The sequence below is a fragment of the Lathyrus oleraceus genome, chromosome 1 (assembly GCF_024323335.1).
Source record: "Lathyrus oleraceus cultivar Zhongwan6 chromosome 1, CAAS_Psat_ZW6_1.0, whole genome shotgun sequence".
NCBI lineage: Eukaryota > Viridiplantae > Streptophyta > Magnoliopsida > Fabales > Fabaceae > Lathyrus > Lathyrus oleraceus.
In genome coordinates this window covers 121213134-121231918 of record NC_066579.1, presented here as the reverse complement: position 1 = coordinate 121231918, position 18785 = coordinate 121213134, and the positions used below count along the sequence as shown (strand labels likewise).

The 18785-nt window shown below is 39.3% G+C and overlaps 1 protein-coding gene across 1 annotated transcript; it reads right to left on the bottom strand.

Moving 5' to 3' along the window:
• Window positions 1-6214: 6214 nt before the first annotated feature.
• On the bottom strand, window positions 6215-7315 carry LOC127094988 (uncharacterized GPI-anchored protein At1g61900). The gene is made up of 2 exons (XM_051033745.1): window positions 7276-7315; window positions 6215-7234 (listed from the first exon to the last, which is right to left on the bottom strand). Exons 1-2 carry the CDS (start codon window positions 7313-7315, stop codon window positions 6294-6296), a joined length of 981 nt encoding a protein of 326 aa, XP_050889702.1. The 3' UTR covers window positions 6215-6293.
• Between the last annotated feature and the right edge of the window lie 11470 nt (window positions 7316-18785).

The following is an 18785-nucleotide window of genomic DNA, read 5'->3' as shown; positions in this document are numbered from 1 at the left end:
ATTCTTTATCTTTTTTGTTGCATCTTGTCTTATGCAATTTGGTTGTTACCTTTGTGTGATTTAGAGAACGAGTTTATGAATCTTATTGAAAATTGATCAAGCTCTTGATAGCAATCAAGATCCAATACCTATTCACCTAGAAACTTGATTTAACCTTGTGTGTATATTCATCATTCACCAAAATCTGAATTACTTGACTAACACCTTGTAATGTCAACAATTGGTTGAGATTATCTGGCACTGTTCACCATTTTCATCCTTAGTCTTTTTTATTTGATTAGGGACCCTCCTCTAAAGATTGAGTGTAAGGGAGACTAGTGGTGCATTAGGGTATCTAATTTTTTTGTAGCTGTTTTTTTGTAACAGGTGCATGTATTGTTTCTTGATTGCAGTTTAGAATTGAGTTGTTATCTATCAAGATGAGAGTTTCCATTATACTCCAAGAAAGACCTTGGCAAGATCAAGTATCAACAGTCCGTAAGGAGGAGTAGGGAGTTATCCTTTTTTGGTAGAGTTGGAGAAAGATTTTTTGCAGACAAAGTTGGTAATTGTCCAATATACGCCCAGTTTATGGAAATCACTCAGATAAGAAATCGGTGGAATCAAGGGGATCGCCACACACTAATACTTGGAGCAGGTTATTATGGATAACAAGGTTATATGATCAAGATCTTGAGAGATCTTGTATTCTATTAACAGTTTAGTGTCTGCATCATCAGAGGAATTATTGTGTGATAGTTATTTGTAATCAAAAAGTTGTAAACATTTTATCATATAATAGAAGACTGTGATTATGTTACGATTACATCATCCATTAAAGAGTGCACATATACAAAGTGAGAATGAATGTTGAAGCACTATAAATCTTTGTGTATATTTCCCTTTCCCTATCTCTTTTACTTTACAAGTATTCATTCATATTTGTTGTTCCATTATTGCATGATTGCATTGATTGTATACCATATAGGTTAGGTCGTACTTATAGCGATTTAATGTATAAGCTTAAGTATGTGATGTATCAATCTTATGGAATCATCATAAATTCAATTATGCATTGTTAATAATATCTAAGTAATATGTTTTTAAATCGTTTCGTTTAAAGAGATTTTGATTGACTTGTAAGTGAATTGCACTAGAAGCAATCAATGTCATGGTAACTTCATTTACCATCTCATGTGGCTTGATTCATTGAGATGCTTCCAATCTATCTCATTTTGTGTATTGCTTCCGCGCTTCTTAAAATCTATTATTTTGTTTTATGGGACCTACAAAGTTTTTCAAATTGTATAAAGGGAATTTGGGGTCTATTCACCCTTCCCCCCTTCTAGACATTGTTGTTTCCATATTCTCACCCAACATGTTATAGGCCCACAAGGAGAGGGTGATATTTAACCTCATGTATTCATCTCGGTCTTTCATTGTATTAAGCCTAGTATGTAGTGGCGTGATGAGCCTTCTGTATATGGGTTAAAGTCCTTAATTTGTTGTGTGAGAGAAGACTCATGGTATTTTAGGGTTATGGGGTCCCTATATTCACTAAGTTTTCTAGGGATACTACTGAATCCACTGTTGAACATGTGGCTAGGTATTTAATAGAGGCGGGAGAAATTTCGGACAACGAAAACCCTAGGATAAAGTACTTTCTAAGTTCTCTCATAAAGAATGACTTCACGTGGTTTACAACCTTGCCACAAAATTCGATCCACACTTGGACTCAGTTGGAAAGAATGTTTCATGAGCAGTTTTACATGGGGCAGACAAACATTAGTCTAAAAGAGTTGGCTAGTATCAAACGAAAGTTTACTGAGCCAATTGATGATTATCTAAATAGATTCCGCTTATTAAAAGCAAGATGTTTTATGCAAGTGCCAGAACATGAGTTGGTTGAAATGGCCGCTGGGGGCCTTGATTATTCCATTAGGAAGAAATTGGACACCCACTACTTGAGGGATATGGACTAATTGGCTGATAGGGTTCGACAACTAGAGCGTTTGAAAGAAGAAAAAGCTAGAGCAAATAGGAATAAGAGAGTAGCCTACGTCGAATTTAATGAAGATAACGAAGGATGATATGTTGAGCCTTCGAGCTTTGACGAAAGCAAGATCGACCTTACTGAACGAAAACAAGGATCTCCCTATTCCTGTAAGGTCTTAGCCCCTTCGAATGGAAAAAAAAACCCTATCTGTCGCAACCTGAAAAATACAGGGGTGCGAAAAAAACAACCGGCGAAAGAAAAAGATGACAGGAGAGTCGCCACCGTGCGTTATTCATCCCAAAGGAGGGAAAGGAAACGCTCGAAGTAAACCTGAAAAAGGAAAGGAAAAGACAAGGTATCGCAACCAAATCTTGGGTTCGGGAGTCGATTATGCGAAGGGAAGGTATTAGCACCCCTACGCATCCGTAGTACTCTACGGGATCCACTCTTGTTGTTTCTTGTCTAAAGGGTGTGTGTTTATCTAATGTATTATTTACTAAAAGAAAAAGGGTCAAAGAAAATGACTCGCACGGATGTCGCATCCATTGCATACGTATCTCATCTGAATATGAGAATCAGAGTCTTCGTAGCTCGGGTACCTATGGATTAAAGAGATGTGTGCTCGCTAAGACATCGCGTCTTATGCCTACATATCTCATCGGGAATGAGAATCAGAGCATAATGTAGTTCGGCTAACTACGGGAACAAGGGTCTCGATTGCAACTAGGGCAAGAGAAAAGGAAAGTCTCGATCGCAACGAGGGCGAAAACAAACAAGGATTAGTTGTTAGTTGTTAGTCAAACTCGGCAAGACATCGCATCTTGTGCCTACGTATCTCATCTGAACATGAGAATCAGAGTTGCCGTAGTTCGGCTACATAGGGATTGCCATCTGAACATGGACTTACAAAGGAGGACACTAGTTGTGTCAAAGAAGAGTGGGCAATGTGTTCACGTCCTAGCAGTAGGTGTCGCAGCTCGCTGAATCGAGTCTTAGGCAGTTACCTCCTTGCAATAGGATGGATTGACATGCCACAAGATCGGAGACGCACGGAAGGTCTAAAAGAAATGGGGAAGTTCTGCCCTAGAGTTGTCATGCAATATGTACTTAAGTGTTTAGGATTTACAAATCTACATTCGGAAAAGCGTCATTTATCTCTACTTAACAATCGTGGCCGAAACATTGTTTTGTATCTCTTAAGGCAATATATTTTTCATTTTAAAAGGTTTTTGATTGATCGCACGGCGGCGAGGAAAAAGAGTTTGATTGGTTGGATGTGCTTTGAGTGATGGCGAGAACTAGGATTGGCGAGATATACATCTCGAATCCTAGCCTCAGGAGTGCATGGTATACACCATGTTCCATTTCCATCTTTATTTGCAAAAGTGTTTAATAGAGAATTAAGTGTTTTGAATTTGATTGAGAAAGGGTTTGGAGAAACCGCATTGACAATTTTAGACGATGACGAGAGCTAAGATTGGCGAGATATACATCTCGAATCCTAGTCTCAGGTGTGCATGGTATACACCATGTTCCATTTCCACCTTTATTGAAAAAGTGTTAAATAAGAATTAGGTATTTTGAGTTTTGTTGTGAAAATGACTTGACCTAGATCAAGTATTGATGGATGTTTGAGAAAGATTTGAATGAGTGTTTGAGAGAGCAAAGTGGATAAATTGGATGATGGCGAGAGCTAGGATTGGCGAGATATGCATCTCGAATCCTAGTCTCAGGAGTGCGTGGTATACACCACGTTCCACTTCCATCTTTATTGAAAAAGTCTTGACTATGAATTAATATTTTTTGAGTTTTTATTAGAGAAAATGGCTTGACGTTGAATCAAGCATTTGATGAAAGTCTGAAAGAAAAGGAATAGAATAGGAGGGCGAAATGAATTGATTTGTTTATTGAGAAAATACTCGACATTGGATCGAGTCATATTTTTGTATTTTTTCAGAAATGGTGGATTTTACTCTTGGGTTAGTGTCTAAAACAAATAGAGAAATAAAACAATACAACATTATATACACATTGGGGAAGTGGGGTACATTTTGTCAAATGGGGATTCAAAGTCATGAAATAATTAGATCAGGCCCAAACAACAAATGATGCGAAATATGAGTGTAAGTGCAAGAGAACCGGCTCATTGTAAGAAAGCCCAAGAGTAAGCTATGTGAGGTTGATGACGATGCTTAAAAAGCAATCGACTTACAAAGGTGTGGAAAATGGGCTCGATATTAAATCGAGAAAAATATGATTTTTATAGTTTAAAAATGGTTTTGAATGAATGATGAAATTAAAAGACAACAAATCTATGTTATGATAATGAAACTATGAAAATAATAAAGCATAAACATAACAAAAAATGTTAAAAGAAATAAAATACTAAAAGAAAATAAAATGCTAAAAGAAAATGCTACATATGAGTATTGAACCCACCCCACTCAAGACTATGATACTACCCTTCTCCACCAGACCACTCATGACTAGTTATTATTTTGATGCTACTTTGGATAAATAAACTAAAATGGATTAAAAATCAGAATTAAAATAAAAAACTAATAAAAAAAAGAAAACTGTTGGACTAACCTAATTAAACCCAACCGATTGGCTGTTGGGTTCTAGAGGCTAGTGAGATTGGGAATCAAAAACATAAGTTAATGTAGTATATTAAATGAAAACATTAATAAATGAAAATCTAGAAAGTTTTATCATAAAAAGACTTAATGGTTTCCCTGTTTATCCTTATTTAAAAATAAATTAAAAAAAGAAAAAGGAAAAGGAAACAGAGTAGCAGCTTCATCGCCCTCGTTCTCCCCATCTGCTTCACAAAAAAAAACCTCAATGAAATCTCTCTCCGCTCTTGAAAACGCTCATCAACACTCACAATCTCACTCACACCAAACCTCACATTTTTCTCAATCTCACGATCGCTCTTACCTAAGTCATCGTCCCTCAATCAAAGCGTGAAAGGATAAAGAAAATTGGACAGGGTGGCTCACCTTCGACAGTGACGGCGAGCTCAGGTAGTCCTTGAATCTTCAAATACTGGTTTCTTGCTTCGATTTTGGGATTAGGGTTTGTGAGGTATCTTTTTCTCCGTTCTCTTCTCTCAAAAAAATTTCCGTCGTTAATTCCTCTTCTCCCTCCACTGATTCGTTTTCTATTTATGCTTTACAAATTAGGGTTTCAATTGGTGTCTTTGGTATTCCAGAAGAGTAACTCTGCAAAGCACTTTGGATGTTCAGAAATTGGATTGACCTCTTTGATGCTAGGTTCGAAAATGGTAATCTGAACCTTCGTACTTTCTTGCTCTGATTTTGTCTCAATGCCCATTTGGGCATTCTTTGAAATTTCAACTGACTTGGTAATTACTTTGTGTTTTTTCCTTTTTTACCGCAGTGAAGATTCTCTTGTAACCTTGAGGTTGTGGATGCTGCATTTGAGGATGAGGATGAACATGAAGCTCGACATATGCCTGCTGGTATTGATTCTGGTCCAGGGTATTTGCTGCAAGTTGTTTCACGTTTTGACTTGGCTCAGGTTGCAAGCTTACTCCATCTTGGTGTGTTTTTGTACAGGTACTCGAAGGAACTTCTCATGTGAAACGTTTACAGGTACAGGCCTTTGCAACCTGAGTCTTTGACTGTGTGTTTTGGTGTATCACGGTTTTCCATTGATTATGATGTAGCAGTGTTAACTGATGCAAATTGTTGGCAATGTTGCAGGATCGGTGCCGACTACAACGCTCAATTGCGTACTGGTTTGAGGCAGCTCACGTCATAACAAATGGTAAGCTTCCAAAAGCAGTTTCGGTTTTGATCACTGCTCTGGTTTGATGCCTATTCCATCATGGGCGAATTCCATCGGTAAGCCGGCAAATTAATGCATTTCCTTAAACTCGTTCTGTTTCCGCAGGTTCGGCGGTTCCCTGCAGAGTAGCTCTTGGTCATAGTCGAAATCATGCTCTCACACCAAGCTTCTTAACAACATCACCAACTGTGGAAATTTGAACATACAATGGGACTCGACCTTTCTACGGCATCTGTAATATGGCTAGTGGTATTGGAATCATTATCCATTTTCTTTAAATTATCATGCATACAGGATTTAGAGGTTGTGTGTGATTTTGTTAAGGATTGTTGCAGGGCCTGCTATCACTACCGTTATGACGTTTTGGGGCGATACAAGGCATAGTTCCAGTTCAAAGATGTTAAGTTCCCGCAAATTGGATACATGACAATGAGGCCATTAAAAAATATACATGCAAAACCCATGCCAGACACTTTGAAATGCCTTCGTGACACACTTCAAAACCCTAAAATCTCAGTACAACAATACTGACAAAAAATGTAAATATAACAAGGAAACCCACTCCAGCAGAATTACAACCAATGTTTTTCAATGACTGTGAAATTGGTAATGCTGGTAATGACATCTCAGGTGCACAGAATGATAGAGATGTAAATGAAGATGATGAGGGCCAGGGTGCAGCAATATTGTCACTTAAATCACATGTAAAACTAACACCAGATGAATTGTCAAATATCACATCTCCCGGCAAGCTTCGGAGTAGACATCCTGCATCTTGTACTCCAAATGCTTGTATGCTGAAATCTTTCAAATCGACATCACAAAGCTCATAAACATTTGTCATCACCCCACCTCCACGTAACATCGATCCAAATTGTGTTGCACATATTATAGCTTGTTTATTGGTAATTAATATTTTTTGTTGTGTCTCTGCAATATATGTATTTAATGAACTGCAGCAGGTAGGACTAGGAGCAGCTACATTCTTACATACAGCAATTACATCTGAAGGCTCCTTAAAAGTCAAAGGACAAACTTTGTTGACTTTGCAGGCAGATAGTATCCGGAATGCTTTATTTGCAACCTCCGATGATAGTTGTTTGGAAAGATAAGAATAAACAACACCTTTGCAATCATTTAGATAATCAGTGTGATTCATTTCCCCAGCCATATTGTCATTATTTATCATCATTTGTCGGCCAGAAATCTGAAGCGCTGCATCCATAATTGCAGGCCGACAAACAGGTCTGCAACACTCTTTAAGTGGATCAACAGTTCTACAGGCCTCAACTAATTTACTTGTGTTTACTGTTCTTTCAAAAGTAGAATCATTCTTCACAGGGCATGACCCGCCTGTAAGATTAGATGATTTAATAGAACAAAGTGTGGGTATAGTGTGGCAAGGCGAACAAGGTTGATGGCATATGTTTATAATGGAGAATGGTGCTTATGATTACAGATTTAATACCAGTTGGATGGGTCAAAACCACAGGCCATGTAGTCATGATCAAGGTAAGCTTTATCCATTAGCTCATGCCTTTGGATGATGGAATATGATGATTGATCAGTCACCATTTATGCTAGACAGTCCACTATTTAACCGTAAATAAGTCAGGTAAACTGTGTAAATTGAAGCATTTTTAGTTAGATATAAGCTCAATTCTATAATATTAAGTGTGTTGTTACTTATGAGTTTCTTGAGGATATTTTACACTTTTTGGTATGTTAGCAGGTAAAAAGCTAGTTTGGAAGCTCAGGACATAAAACGTAAGATGCGAAATCGAGCCCGAGCAAGAAAATGGAAGAAAAAGCCAATTTTTGGAGAACCTACTGTCCATACGCGTATGGCCTTACATGATACACGTATGGACCTCCCCAGTACGCGTAGCATACGTAAATGACCAGAGGGAAGGAAAATTCAGCCAAAAGACAAGCTTCTGGTGATACGCGTACCAGCCTGGGCAATACGCGTACCAACCTGGGCAATACGCGTAACAGGCTGGGCAATACGCGTACCAGATGCTGTGTTACGTCCAATACGCGTTTCCTACTAGGCAGTACGCGTATGGGACAACGCAGTACGCGTATGGAGCACAAATTCAGGAAAAATCCAACTGCATAGCTTTTAAGAGGCCAGACCACGATTTTCCGGGGGTTGGACAATTTTTGGAGAGAAAAGACGCGTTTTGAGAGCTGGAGACTCAACGAAGATCAAAGGATTCATATGTTCAAGAGTTTTCCGACTATTGAAGATTGATTCCTCACGAAATTCTGTAATGACAACAATATTAATCTTTGTTTTTACTTTTATTATGAGTAGCTAAACCCCCCATTGCTAGGGGGGTGACCCTGATTCTGAATGTGACAGATTTGATGTTTATGAAAGTATTGCTTATTTCTTCTTTTCCATTAATTTGTTCTTATCGCCGTTCTTCGTGCTTTATTCGTCGGATCAACGAATGATGATTAATATGAATAGTGTAAGCTGGACAACAATTATTCATTGACCTGGATAAGAACTTTGGATAGTAAAAATAACCTAGGACTAAGGATTTTCTATCTGACCGGTAATTCTTGATATGTGAATGCTTGAGTATGAACCTAATTGTTTATGGACATAGTAATTAGGTTACATAATCAAAGGTCTATTACTAAGGACTTAGGAATAGATACCCTTGAGGACCGGAATTAATTTGACAGGAATATTGTCTAAGTCTTCATAAATTATATCTGTTACAGGAAGATTCATTCACCGAACCCTAGCAATCTTCTCTCATTTGTATCTCGTTCAACCTTTTTACTTGTTTTCTTTATTTGAAATTGGTAGGATAATTACTCACCACACAAAAAAACCAAAGGCTTTTGTCTAATTGAAACAATCTATAAACTCTGTATTGTCAAGCAGTCCTTGAGATCGACAAACGGGGAAATTCCCTTTTATTACTACAGTGAGAAAAATAGTACACTTGCTATTTTCCCATCAAGTTTTTGGCGCCGTTGCCGGGGACTGCCAAAGATAGTAGAGTTTATTAATTTATTTTCAATTAGAATTTTGTTGCTCTGCATCTAAAATTTTATTTATTATTAATTGTATTTTTATTATTATTATAACTAACTTCTGTCTAATCTGTGTATGCGAGGTAAGGCCTCAGCTGATTTTCATTTTGACGCAGAACCAGAGAGAACATTGCGCAAAAAGCTCAGAGAAGCTAGAAGAAAGAAACTGGCCAACTCTGACACCGAAGAACCGGTCACACCTGTCACACCAGTTTCTGTTCACTCCGAAAAATCTGAGTCAGACACAGATTCACATCCAGACACTGACAACATGGCTGCAGACCCACCTCCAGCGGAAAGACTTTTAGGTGATTATGGCAGACAGAATAACCCAGCAGTGCGGTTGACCATTGTTAACCAACCTGTTAATGTTGCTCACTTCCAATTACATCCCTCAACTATCCACCAGTTAGAAAGCAAACCTTTTGCAGGAAAGATCAATGAGGATGCAAACAAGCATCTGCAGAGGTTTCTGACTATGACTACATCATTGAAAATTGATGGGCATTCTGAAGAGGCAAAGAGATTGGTCATGTTCCCTTTCACATCATCTGAGGACGCTGAGGAATGGTTCTATTCACTACCCGCAGGAAGCATTACTACTTGGCAACAAATGGAAACAACATTCTTGAATGAGTATTTTCCTGCTTCTGTGTATATCCGTAAGAGGTATGACATTGTGAATTTCAAACAGAAAGACGGAGAGACACTTGGAGATGCATACAAAAGATTCAAGAGATGTTTAGTTGCATGTCCTACACATAATCTGGATGAGACTGAACAAATGCAGAATTTTGTAAACGGGCTGAAAATGAAAACTAAGCAACTCATTGATACAGCTGCTGGTGGCTCATCTAATTTTTCAACAGCAACCGGTATCAAAAAGATCATCGAAGCTATTGCAGCAAATGAGCATTTGGAATTATATGACCGTACTGTGAATCAGCCAGAGGGAAAAATTGACTTGAAATTAGCAAATCAGGTAGTGAAAATGGAGGACCAGGTTGCTGCTGAGGTTGAAAGAAGATTGAAAGCTATGAATTTAGGTACCCAGACTGTTGCTCAAGTGCAACCGGTTCCGACCATGATTTGTGAGATTTGTAGTGGACCACACTTTACCATGCATTGTGTTGCAACCGCAGAACAAGTGCAAGCTATAAATTACTTGAGGCAGAATAATCCCTACTCCAATACTTATAATCCGGGGTGGAAAAATCATCCTAATTTCTCTTGGAAAGATCAGCAGGGTAATATTCAGAACCAAGGACCTCCACAACAACAACAACAACCGTACCAACAGCAACCTTATCAGCAACAAGTTCCAAAGAAAGCTGATTGGGAGATTGCTATAGAGAAGATGGCTACCCAGAGTATGCAATTTCAGGAAGAAACCAGAAATAATCAGAAGAGCACCAATGCATCCATTAAAAATCTGGAGATTCAATTGGGTCAGATAGCACAACAGATAACAAATTCCCAAACACCAGGCACATTACCTAGTGCAACAGTGACAAATCCGAGGGAGCATAATAATGTGAGTGCGGTAACAACAAGAAGCGGAAAATCTGTTGAAGATCTTAAGAAGAAGGATGAAGAAGAAGATCAATTGCTTGAAGTGGACCTGGAAATCTTAGAAAACAAGACACCAACTGAGGAAGAAAGTGTGACACTGCCGGTGGTGCAAGAAAAGCTACCTGAACCAAAACCCATCATTAAGCTTCCATTCCCACAAAGAAACAAAAAGAAGAAGCAAGATGAGAAAAATTTTCAGAAATTCATGGAGTTGTTCAGGAAATTAGAAATCAATATTCCATTCTCTGAGGCACTCGAGCAGATGCCTATTTATGCGAAGTTCATGAAAGACATCATCTCCAAGAAACGCACCACTGACACTGACCCTGTTATATTAACTGAAACTTGTAGTGCTATTTTGCAGGGTATGAAGATTCCAGTAAAGAAGCCAGATAGAGGTTCTGTGACCATCCCGTGTACCATTGGAGATAGGTCTTTTAAAAGGGCGCTGATTGATTTGGGGGCTAGTGTTAGCCTTATGCCTTTGTCTATTTACAGGAAGCTGGGAATTGGAAATGTTCAGGATACCAGAATGACACTTCAATTTGCTGACCACTCAGTGAAGAGACCTTTTGGGGTAGTTGAGGATGTTCTGGTCAAAGTTGATAAATTTGTTTTTCCTGTTGATTTTGTAATTTTGGAAATGCCAGAAGATGAAGAGATACCTCTGATTCTGGGAAGACCTTTCTTAGAAACAGGTAGATGCATGATAGACATTGAGGGAGGTACCTTGACCCTAAAGGTATATGATGAAGAGCTCAGAATTGATGTCCGGGAAACTATGAAACATAAAGAGGAGATGTGTACAAACCACTCTGTTGAAGTAATTGATCAAATGGTAACGAGCACAATGCAAAGAAAGTTTCCTGAATTACCATTGGAAAGAGTTCTTAGTCTGTCGGTCAGAGAGATTGAAGAGAATGATGATGAAAAAGAAAAAGAAGTGCTTGCCATGCTGGATACACAACCTCTTTGGATGAAATCCAAACCACGTCGGTGGGAGGATCTGAGATCTTCACCAGAATTAGAAAATGAAAAGGTAAGTAAACCAGGTATAAATTTTGAATTAAAACAATTGCTTGTAAATCTTAAATATGTCTTTCTAGGATCTGGAACAAATTATCCTGCTATTATCAGTTCTGAGCTAAATGCCATAGATGAGGAAAAGTTGATACAGGTACTAAAGAAGCATAAAAGTGCTATTGGGTGGACTATTGAGGATTTAAAAGGTATTAGCCCCACAGTATGCATGCATAAGATACTGATGGAGGATAATCAGAAACTAGTAGTGCAACCACAGAGGAGGTTAAACCCAGCAATGAAAGAAGTGGTAAGGAAAGAGGTTGTAAAGTTGTTAGATTCGGGAATGATTTACCCCATTTCTGACAGCTCGTGGGTGAGTCCAGTGCATGTGGTACCCAAGAAAGGAGGAACCACAGTAATTTTAAATGAAAAGAATGAACTGATCCCAACTCGCACAGTGACAGGGTGGCGAGTATGCATCGATTACAGGAGACTGAACACTGCAACAAGAAAGGACCATTTTCCTCTCCCGTTTATTGATCAAATGTTAGAAAGACTTGCAGGTCATGAGTATTATTGCTTTCTGGATGGATATTCGGGATACAACCAAATAGCTGTGGCCCCGGAAGATCAAGAAAAAACTGCATTTACATGTCCTTATGGTATTTTCGCTTACAGACGGATGCCATTTGGGCTGTGCAATGCCCCAGCTACTTTCCAGAGATGTATGACATCTATATTCTCCGACATGCTTGAGAAGTATATGGAGGTGTTTATGGATGATTTCTCTGTGTTTGGTTCTTCTTTTGATAATTGTTTAGCTAACTTGTCTCTTGTTTTGCAAAGATGTCAGGAAACTAACCTTATTCTCAATTGGGAGAAATGTCATTTCATGGTGCAGGAAGGAATTGTGCTAGGACACAAAATTTCCCACAAAGGAATTGAAGTGGATAAAGCCAAAGTGGAGGTGATAGCTAACCTCCCACCTCCTGTGAATGAAAAAGGGATAAGGAGTTTTTTGGGTCATGCAGGTTTTTATCGCAGGTTTATCAGAGACTTCTCAAAAGTCGCAAAACCATTGACTGATTTGCTAGTCAAAGACAAGCAATTTAATTTTGATAAAAACTGCATGGTAGCTTTCGAAACTTTAAAGAGTAAGTTGATCAGTGCACCTGTTGTAATCGCCCCCGATTGGTCCTTGCCTTTCGAAATAATGTGTGATGCAAGTGACCTTGCTGTGGGGGCTGTCCTAGGACAGAGAAAGGACAAATTATTGCATGTGATTTATTATGCTAGTCATGTCCTTAACCCGACCCAAATGAATTATGCAACTACCGAAAAGGAGTTGTTGGCCGTGGTTTATGCTTTTGACAAATTTAGATCATATTTGCTTGGTTCAAAAGTCATTGTGTATACTGATCATGCTGCTTTAAAGTATTTGTTTGCTAAGCAGGAATCAAAGCCGAGACTTTTGAGATGGATCCTCCTCCTTCAGGAGTTTGATTTGGAAATCAAAGACAAAAAGGGGTGCGAGAACACGGTCGCGGATCACTTATCTCGCATGTCCCCAATCAAAGAAACTGAGGAGGATCATCCTATTCGGGACACATTCGTTGATGAGAAAATACTTGCTGTTCAGGAGATACCATGGTTTGCTGACTATGCAAACTATGTGGTAGGTGGGGTTATACCTGATGACTTTAATTCTCACCAAAAGAAAAAGTTTCTTTATGATTGCAGGTTATACCTATGGGATGATCCATTTCTCTACAAAAAGGGAGTGGATGGTTTGATCAGAAGATGTGTTCCAGAAAGAGAGCAAGCCGATATTCTGAAAGCTTGTCATAATTCAGAGTATGGTGGACATTTCAGTGGAGATAGAACTGCAGCAAAAGTCCTCCAATCAGGTTTGTATTGGCCGTCACTATTCAAGGATGCAAATTCTATAGTCCGAGAATGTGACAGGTGCCAACGAATGGGTAACATTACAAAACGGAATCAGATGCCGCAAAACTCCATGCTAGAAGTGGAGCTGTTTGATGTTTGGGGAATTGATTTTATGGGACCCTTTCCGCCATCATCTGGTAAGAATTACATATTGGTTGCAGTCGATTATGTGTCAAAGTGGGTAGAAGCTGTGGCATTACCAACAAATGATGCTAAAGTGGTGGTGAAGTTCTTGAGGCATAACATCTTCTCTAGGTTTGGGGTACCACGGGCTTTAATTAGTGACCAAGGTACGCATTTTATAAATAAACTCTTGGAGAATCTGTTGAAGAAGTATAATGTCAAACATAAGATAGCCACACCATATCACCCCCAGACGAGTGGGCAAGTGGAAGTATCCAACCGTCAAATAAAGCAAATCTTAGAAAAGACGGTAAGTGCTTCTCGGAAAGATTGGTCAGTAAAGCTGGATGATGCATTGTGGGCATACAGGACTGCATTTAAAACACCAATAGGTATGTCCCCCTATCAATTAGTTTACGGTAAGGCTTGTCATTTACCACTCGAACTCGAGCATAGAGCTTTCTGGGCCTCCAAATTCCTAAACTGTGATCTTTTTAAAGCTGGTGAATCCCGAATTCTTCAACTTCATGAGTTGGAAGAATTCAGGAATCAAGCTTATGAAAATGCCAAAATTTACAAAGAACAAACAAAAAAATGGCATGATCAAAAGATACAGAAGGGGGAATTTCGGGAGGGACAACTTGTACTGCTATTTAATTCCAGGTTGAAGTTGTTCCAAGGGAAATTGAGGTCAAGATGGTCAGGACCATTCGTCATTAACAAAGTACTTCCTTATGGAGCAATAGAGCTTAAAAATGAGAAGAATGGCGACACCTTCAAAGTCAATGGTCAGAGGTTGAAACCATACAATCCCGGTGAAGGGGGACCGATTGAAACGGTTAAACTCATCTGAGTATGAGGTGTCCCGTCGAGCCATGCGACGTTAAACGAAGCGCTGCTTGGGAGGCAACCCAAGGGAGGTTTGATTGTAGTGTCAGTTTATTTTTGCCGAGTCCGTTTTTTTTTTTAGAAAATCAAAGAAATGAAAACAAAAAGAAAATTTTTTTGAAAATGAATCTGCCAATACGCGTATGGGTCTTATGATACGCGTATTGGACACCAAAAATGCACGCCTCTGGTGAAACGCGTATGATACGCGTATAGACGAAGCATACGCGTATGATACGCGTAAGGGACCAGGCCATACGCGTATTACCTTATGATACGTGATCTGGTACGCAGATCATGTTTTACACTTGTTTTAGTAGCGTATGATACGCGTATGGCAGAGTGATACGCGTAAGGTACGCGTAAGGGAGCCTGATACGCGTATTGGCAGCGTATCATACGCGTATCAGTTTTATGGGGCTGCATATATAGTTTTTGTCCGTACGGACTTCATTTTCTCACCTTTTCATTACGTATTTTCTGCGTATTACTGTGATTTTTCTCTGTTTTCTTCTTTTTCTTTCAGTCCACAGATTAATATCATGTCTCAATCACCAAACGAGATCAACACATTCCGTACCACCTACCATGAAGATCGATATGAGCAAATCAAGAATCGCAACATGGTCGAAGAAAAACATTGGATGTATCAGAATGACACGTATCCAGAGGTCACTAATATTCTGAAAAAGCAGAAGCTGATATACTTCAATGACAAAATCCAACCGGTTTCACTGGATCTGATCTGGGAGTTCTATGCCAATGCACTACGGGTAACATCTGATGAGGAAGACCCCACAGGGAATGCATCGTTCGTTTCATGGGTAAGGGGCAAAGTGATAAAATATGATGGGAAGACGATTAACAGTGTGCTGAAATGCAAGTTCTATGATTCTGTTTGCCCATTTGCCGAAATGAAACGGTCTGATAAGAACTACTGGCCTTACACTGATATGAAGAACTCACTGATTAGGCCAGGTCACGATTGGGCACCCACTTCAAAAATTTCTCCGGCGAAGATTATGGTGGTTGATCTCGCTCCGATTCCTAAGGCATTGGCCTATTTCATTCATCATAATCTGAGTACTAATCGAAGCGGGTCAGAATTGATATCCGAACGTGCACTGCTTCTCCATCAGATCCTGCATCAGAAACAAGTGAATATTGGACAGATCATCGCTGCTGATATGGATGACATCGCTCAGTCGCCTAAGAAATCCTTAGGCCACGCGACTGTGATTTACCTGCTGTGTAAGAAAGCGGGTGTTCCGGATTTCTCTGATTCGCTGATGTTGCGACCGGTTGCACCGCTGAACGCCCATTGGATGAAGGAGCGGACGGTCACAGATGATCCGCCCCGACCTCTGAGGCAACCACGAGACAGGGAGGGAAGCACCAGTGCTCCGCACCAGGAGGCTCAGCCGAATGCAGTAGAGACACAACCACCTCAGCCTCCTCCAATTGATGAGAACTCCAGAGAGTATTGGATGCAGATGTCCCAGTTTTGTGTTATGCAGGATTTCTGTTTTCAGTATGGGCTGTCAGGGAGAGTTCTGACTCATCAGACTGATCTGTGGGAGGAGGCACAGCGCTTCAGAGATAGATTCTCCGGACCGCCTCCAGCACCTCATTTTGGCCAGTTCACCTTTCCTTGGTGGAACCAGCCAGTTCAGATAGGGGGAGAGATTCCACAGCAGCCACCGCACCAGACACCACCTCAGCAGCAGCATACTCCGTCGGGCAACACAGAGACATTGACGCCTACCTCTGCCTTCGCACGAGGGCACACTATGTTGGATCCGACAGATATGATTAACTTTGATACCCATATGCAGGACGGTGGACAAAGTGATTGATTTTGATTATGTTTTTGTACTTTTGGTTTTCTTTGTGTAATTTTTGTTTTTTTTAGTTATTCAGTTTTAATTTCTGTTGCTATGATGTAACCACCTATTATGGGTTGGCTTCTTCTAATGAATTTGATTTGGTTTACCTCCAGTTTCCTGTTTATTTCATTAGATACGTGACTATGTCTGGCTATTGGTTTTCTTGATCACGTACACCAACTACTTGGGCGTTCTCTCTTTCAGTCCCCTGACTGTAGATACTGTTGTTTATGATTGGACGCACTGGTTAAGATTAACATCAGAACCACGAGCATGAGCTTTGAACTCAGAGGTATGATAGAACAAGTCAGCTTAACCCGTCCTGGTGAGTTCATAAAAAGCCAAACACTTATTATCATATGAGCGATATCAGGTATGTCTTTATCAATCTTGGTTTGCGTACGTTCTTTTGTTATTATTAGTTGTACGAATACACACACTGAGGCATGTTTTTTGTTATCACCTAGAGCCTTTCTAGCCATCCCATTATTATTATAATCCATTGTTTTACCCTGTTGAGCCTTTAATCATTTATTGTTGATATACCCGTTTTTTTTTCTAAACCCATGACCTTGGACCTATCTTACCCTGTTCAGAGTATGTGAGAATTGATTTCATATCTACGTTTCTATCTAAGTTTGGGGTTGCTGTTGGTATAGCAACCTTTAAGTTTGGGGTAGCTTTGCAGTACATGAATAGTATGTGAATGTCGTATAAAAAAAAAAAAAAGAAAGAAAAAAAATAAGAATAAAAAGAAAGAAATAGAAAAGCGAAGAACAGCTTTTGAAAGATGCTACATTCACTGGAAATAAAAGGAAAAGAGGATTGCATAACCCTACAGGAATAATAACAAAGTAACGTAGTAAGAGAATGATTGCATGTACTCTGAACCAAAAAAAATAATAATAATAATAATAAACATAAACCCTAGGTTCCACTTTCATAGCCTACCTAAACCCAAGCCCCGTTACAACCCTAAAAGACCTCAAAAAGTGTGTGTGATTGTACATGTTGATAGGATGAGAGAATTTATTCAAACTGTTGATTTGATATTGCATATTGTGATTTGAGAGTGATAACACTTTAACCCAGAGAGACTTGGTGAGAGTGTGATATAAGCTGACAGGTAAAGTCATATCTCTGAGGGAAAGAGTTTCTAGCTCGGCGGCTATGTGGAAGAATCAGAAAACCTGAAAAACATCAAGAGGTCCAGTGCGAAAAATTTCAGCAGTATTGTGGTAAGAACTGTTTTACAGTAAGTTTGGGGTGACATGATCTGTGATGGTAATAAAATGTTACTTGAGGACAAGCAACAAGCTAAGTTTGGGGTTGTGATCAGTCACCATTTATGCTAGACAGTCCACTATTTAACCGTAAATAAGTCAGGTAAACTGTGTAAATTGAAGCATTTTTAGTTAGATATAAGCTCAATTCTATAATATTAAGTGTGTTGTTACTTATGAGTTTCTTGAGGATATTTTACACTTTTTGGTATGTTAGCAGGTAAAAAGCTAGTTTGGAAGCTCAGGACATAAAACGTAAGATGCGAAATCGAGCAAGAAAATGGAAGAAAAAGCCAATTTTTGGAGAACCTACTGTCCATACGCGTATGGCCTTACATGATACGCGTATGGACCTCCCCAGTACGCGTAGCATACGTAAATGACCAGAGGGAAGGAAAATTCAGCCAAAAGACAAGCTTCTGGTGATACGCGTACCAGCCTGGGCAATACGCGTACCAACCTGGGCAATACGCGTAACAGGCTGGGCAATACGCGTACCAGATGCTGTGTTACGTCCAATACGCGTTTCCTACTAGGCAGTACGCGTATGGGACAACGCAGTACGCGTATGGAGCACAAATTCAGGAAAAATCCAACTGCATAGCTTTTAAGAGGCCAGACCACGATTTTCCGGGGGTTGGACAATTTTTGGAGAGAAAAGACGCGTTTTGAGAGCTGGAGACTCAACGAAGATCAAAGGATTCATATGTTCAAGAGTTTTCCGACTATTGAAGATTGATTCCTCACGAAATTCTGTAATGACAACAATATTAATCTTTGTTTTTACTTTTATTATGAGTAGCTAAACCCCCCATTGCTAGGGGGGTGACCCTGATTCTGAATGTGACAGATTTGATGTTTATGAAAGTATTGCTTATTTCTTCTTTTCCATTAATTTGTTCTTATCGCCGTTCTTCGTGCTTTATTCGTCGGATCAACGAATGATGATTAATATGAATAGTGTAAGCTGGACAGCAATTATTCATTGACCTGGATAAGAACTTTGGATAGTAAAAATAACCTAGGACTAAGGATTTTCTATCTGACCGGTAATTCTTGATATGTGAATGCTTGAGTATGAACCTAATTGTTTATGGACATAGTAATTAGGTTACATAATCAAAGGTCTATTACTAAGGACTTAGGAATAGATACCCTTGAGGACCGGAATTAATTTGACAGGAATATTGTCTAAGTCTTCATAAATTATATCTGTTA

Coding starts and splice junctions, on each gene's coding strand:
- LOC127094988 (XM_051033745.1), bottom strand. CDS start 7,315: ATGGATAAAGCTTACCTTGATCATGACTACATGGCCTGTG. Junction 7,235..7,275: donor TCATGACTACATGGCCTGTG/GTTTTGACCCAT, acceptor TGTAATCATAAG/CACCATTCTCCATTATAAAC.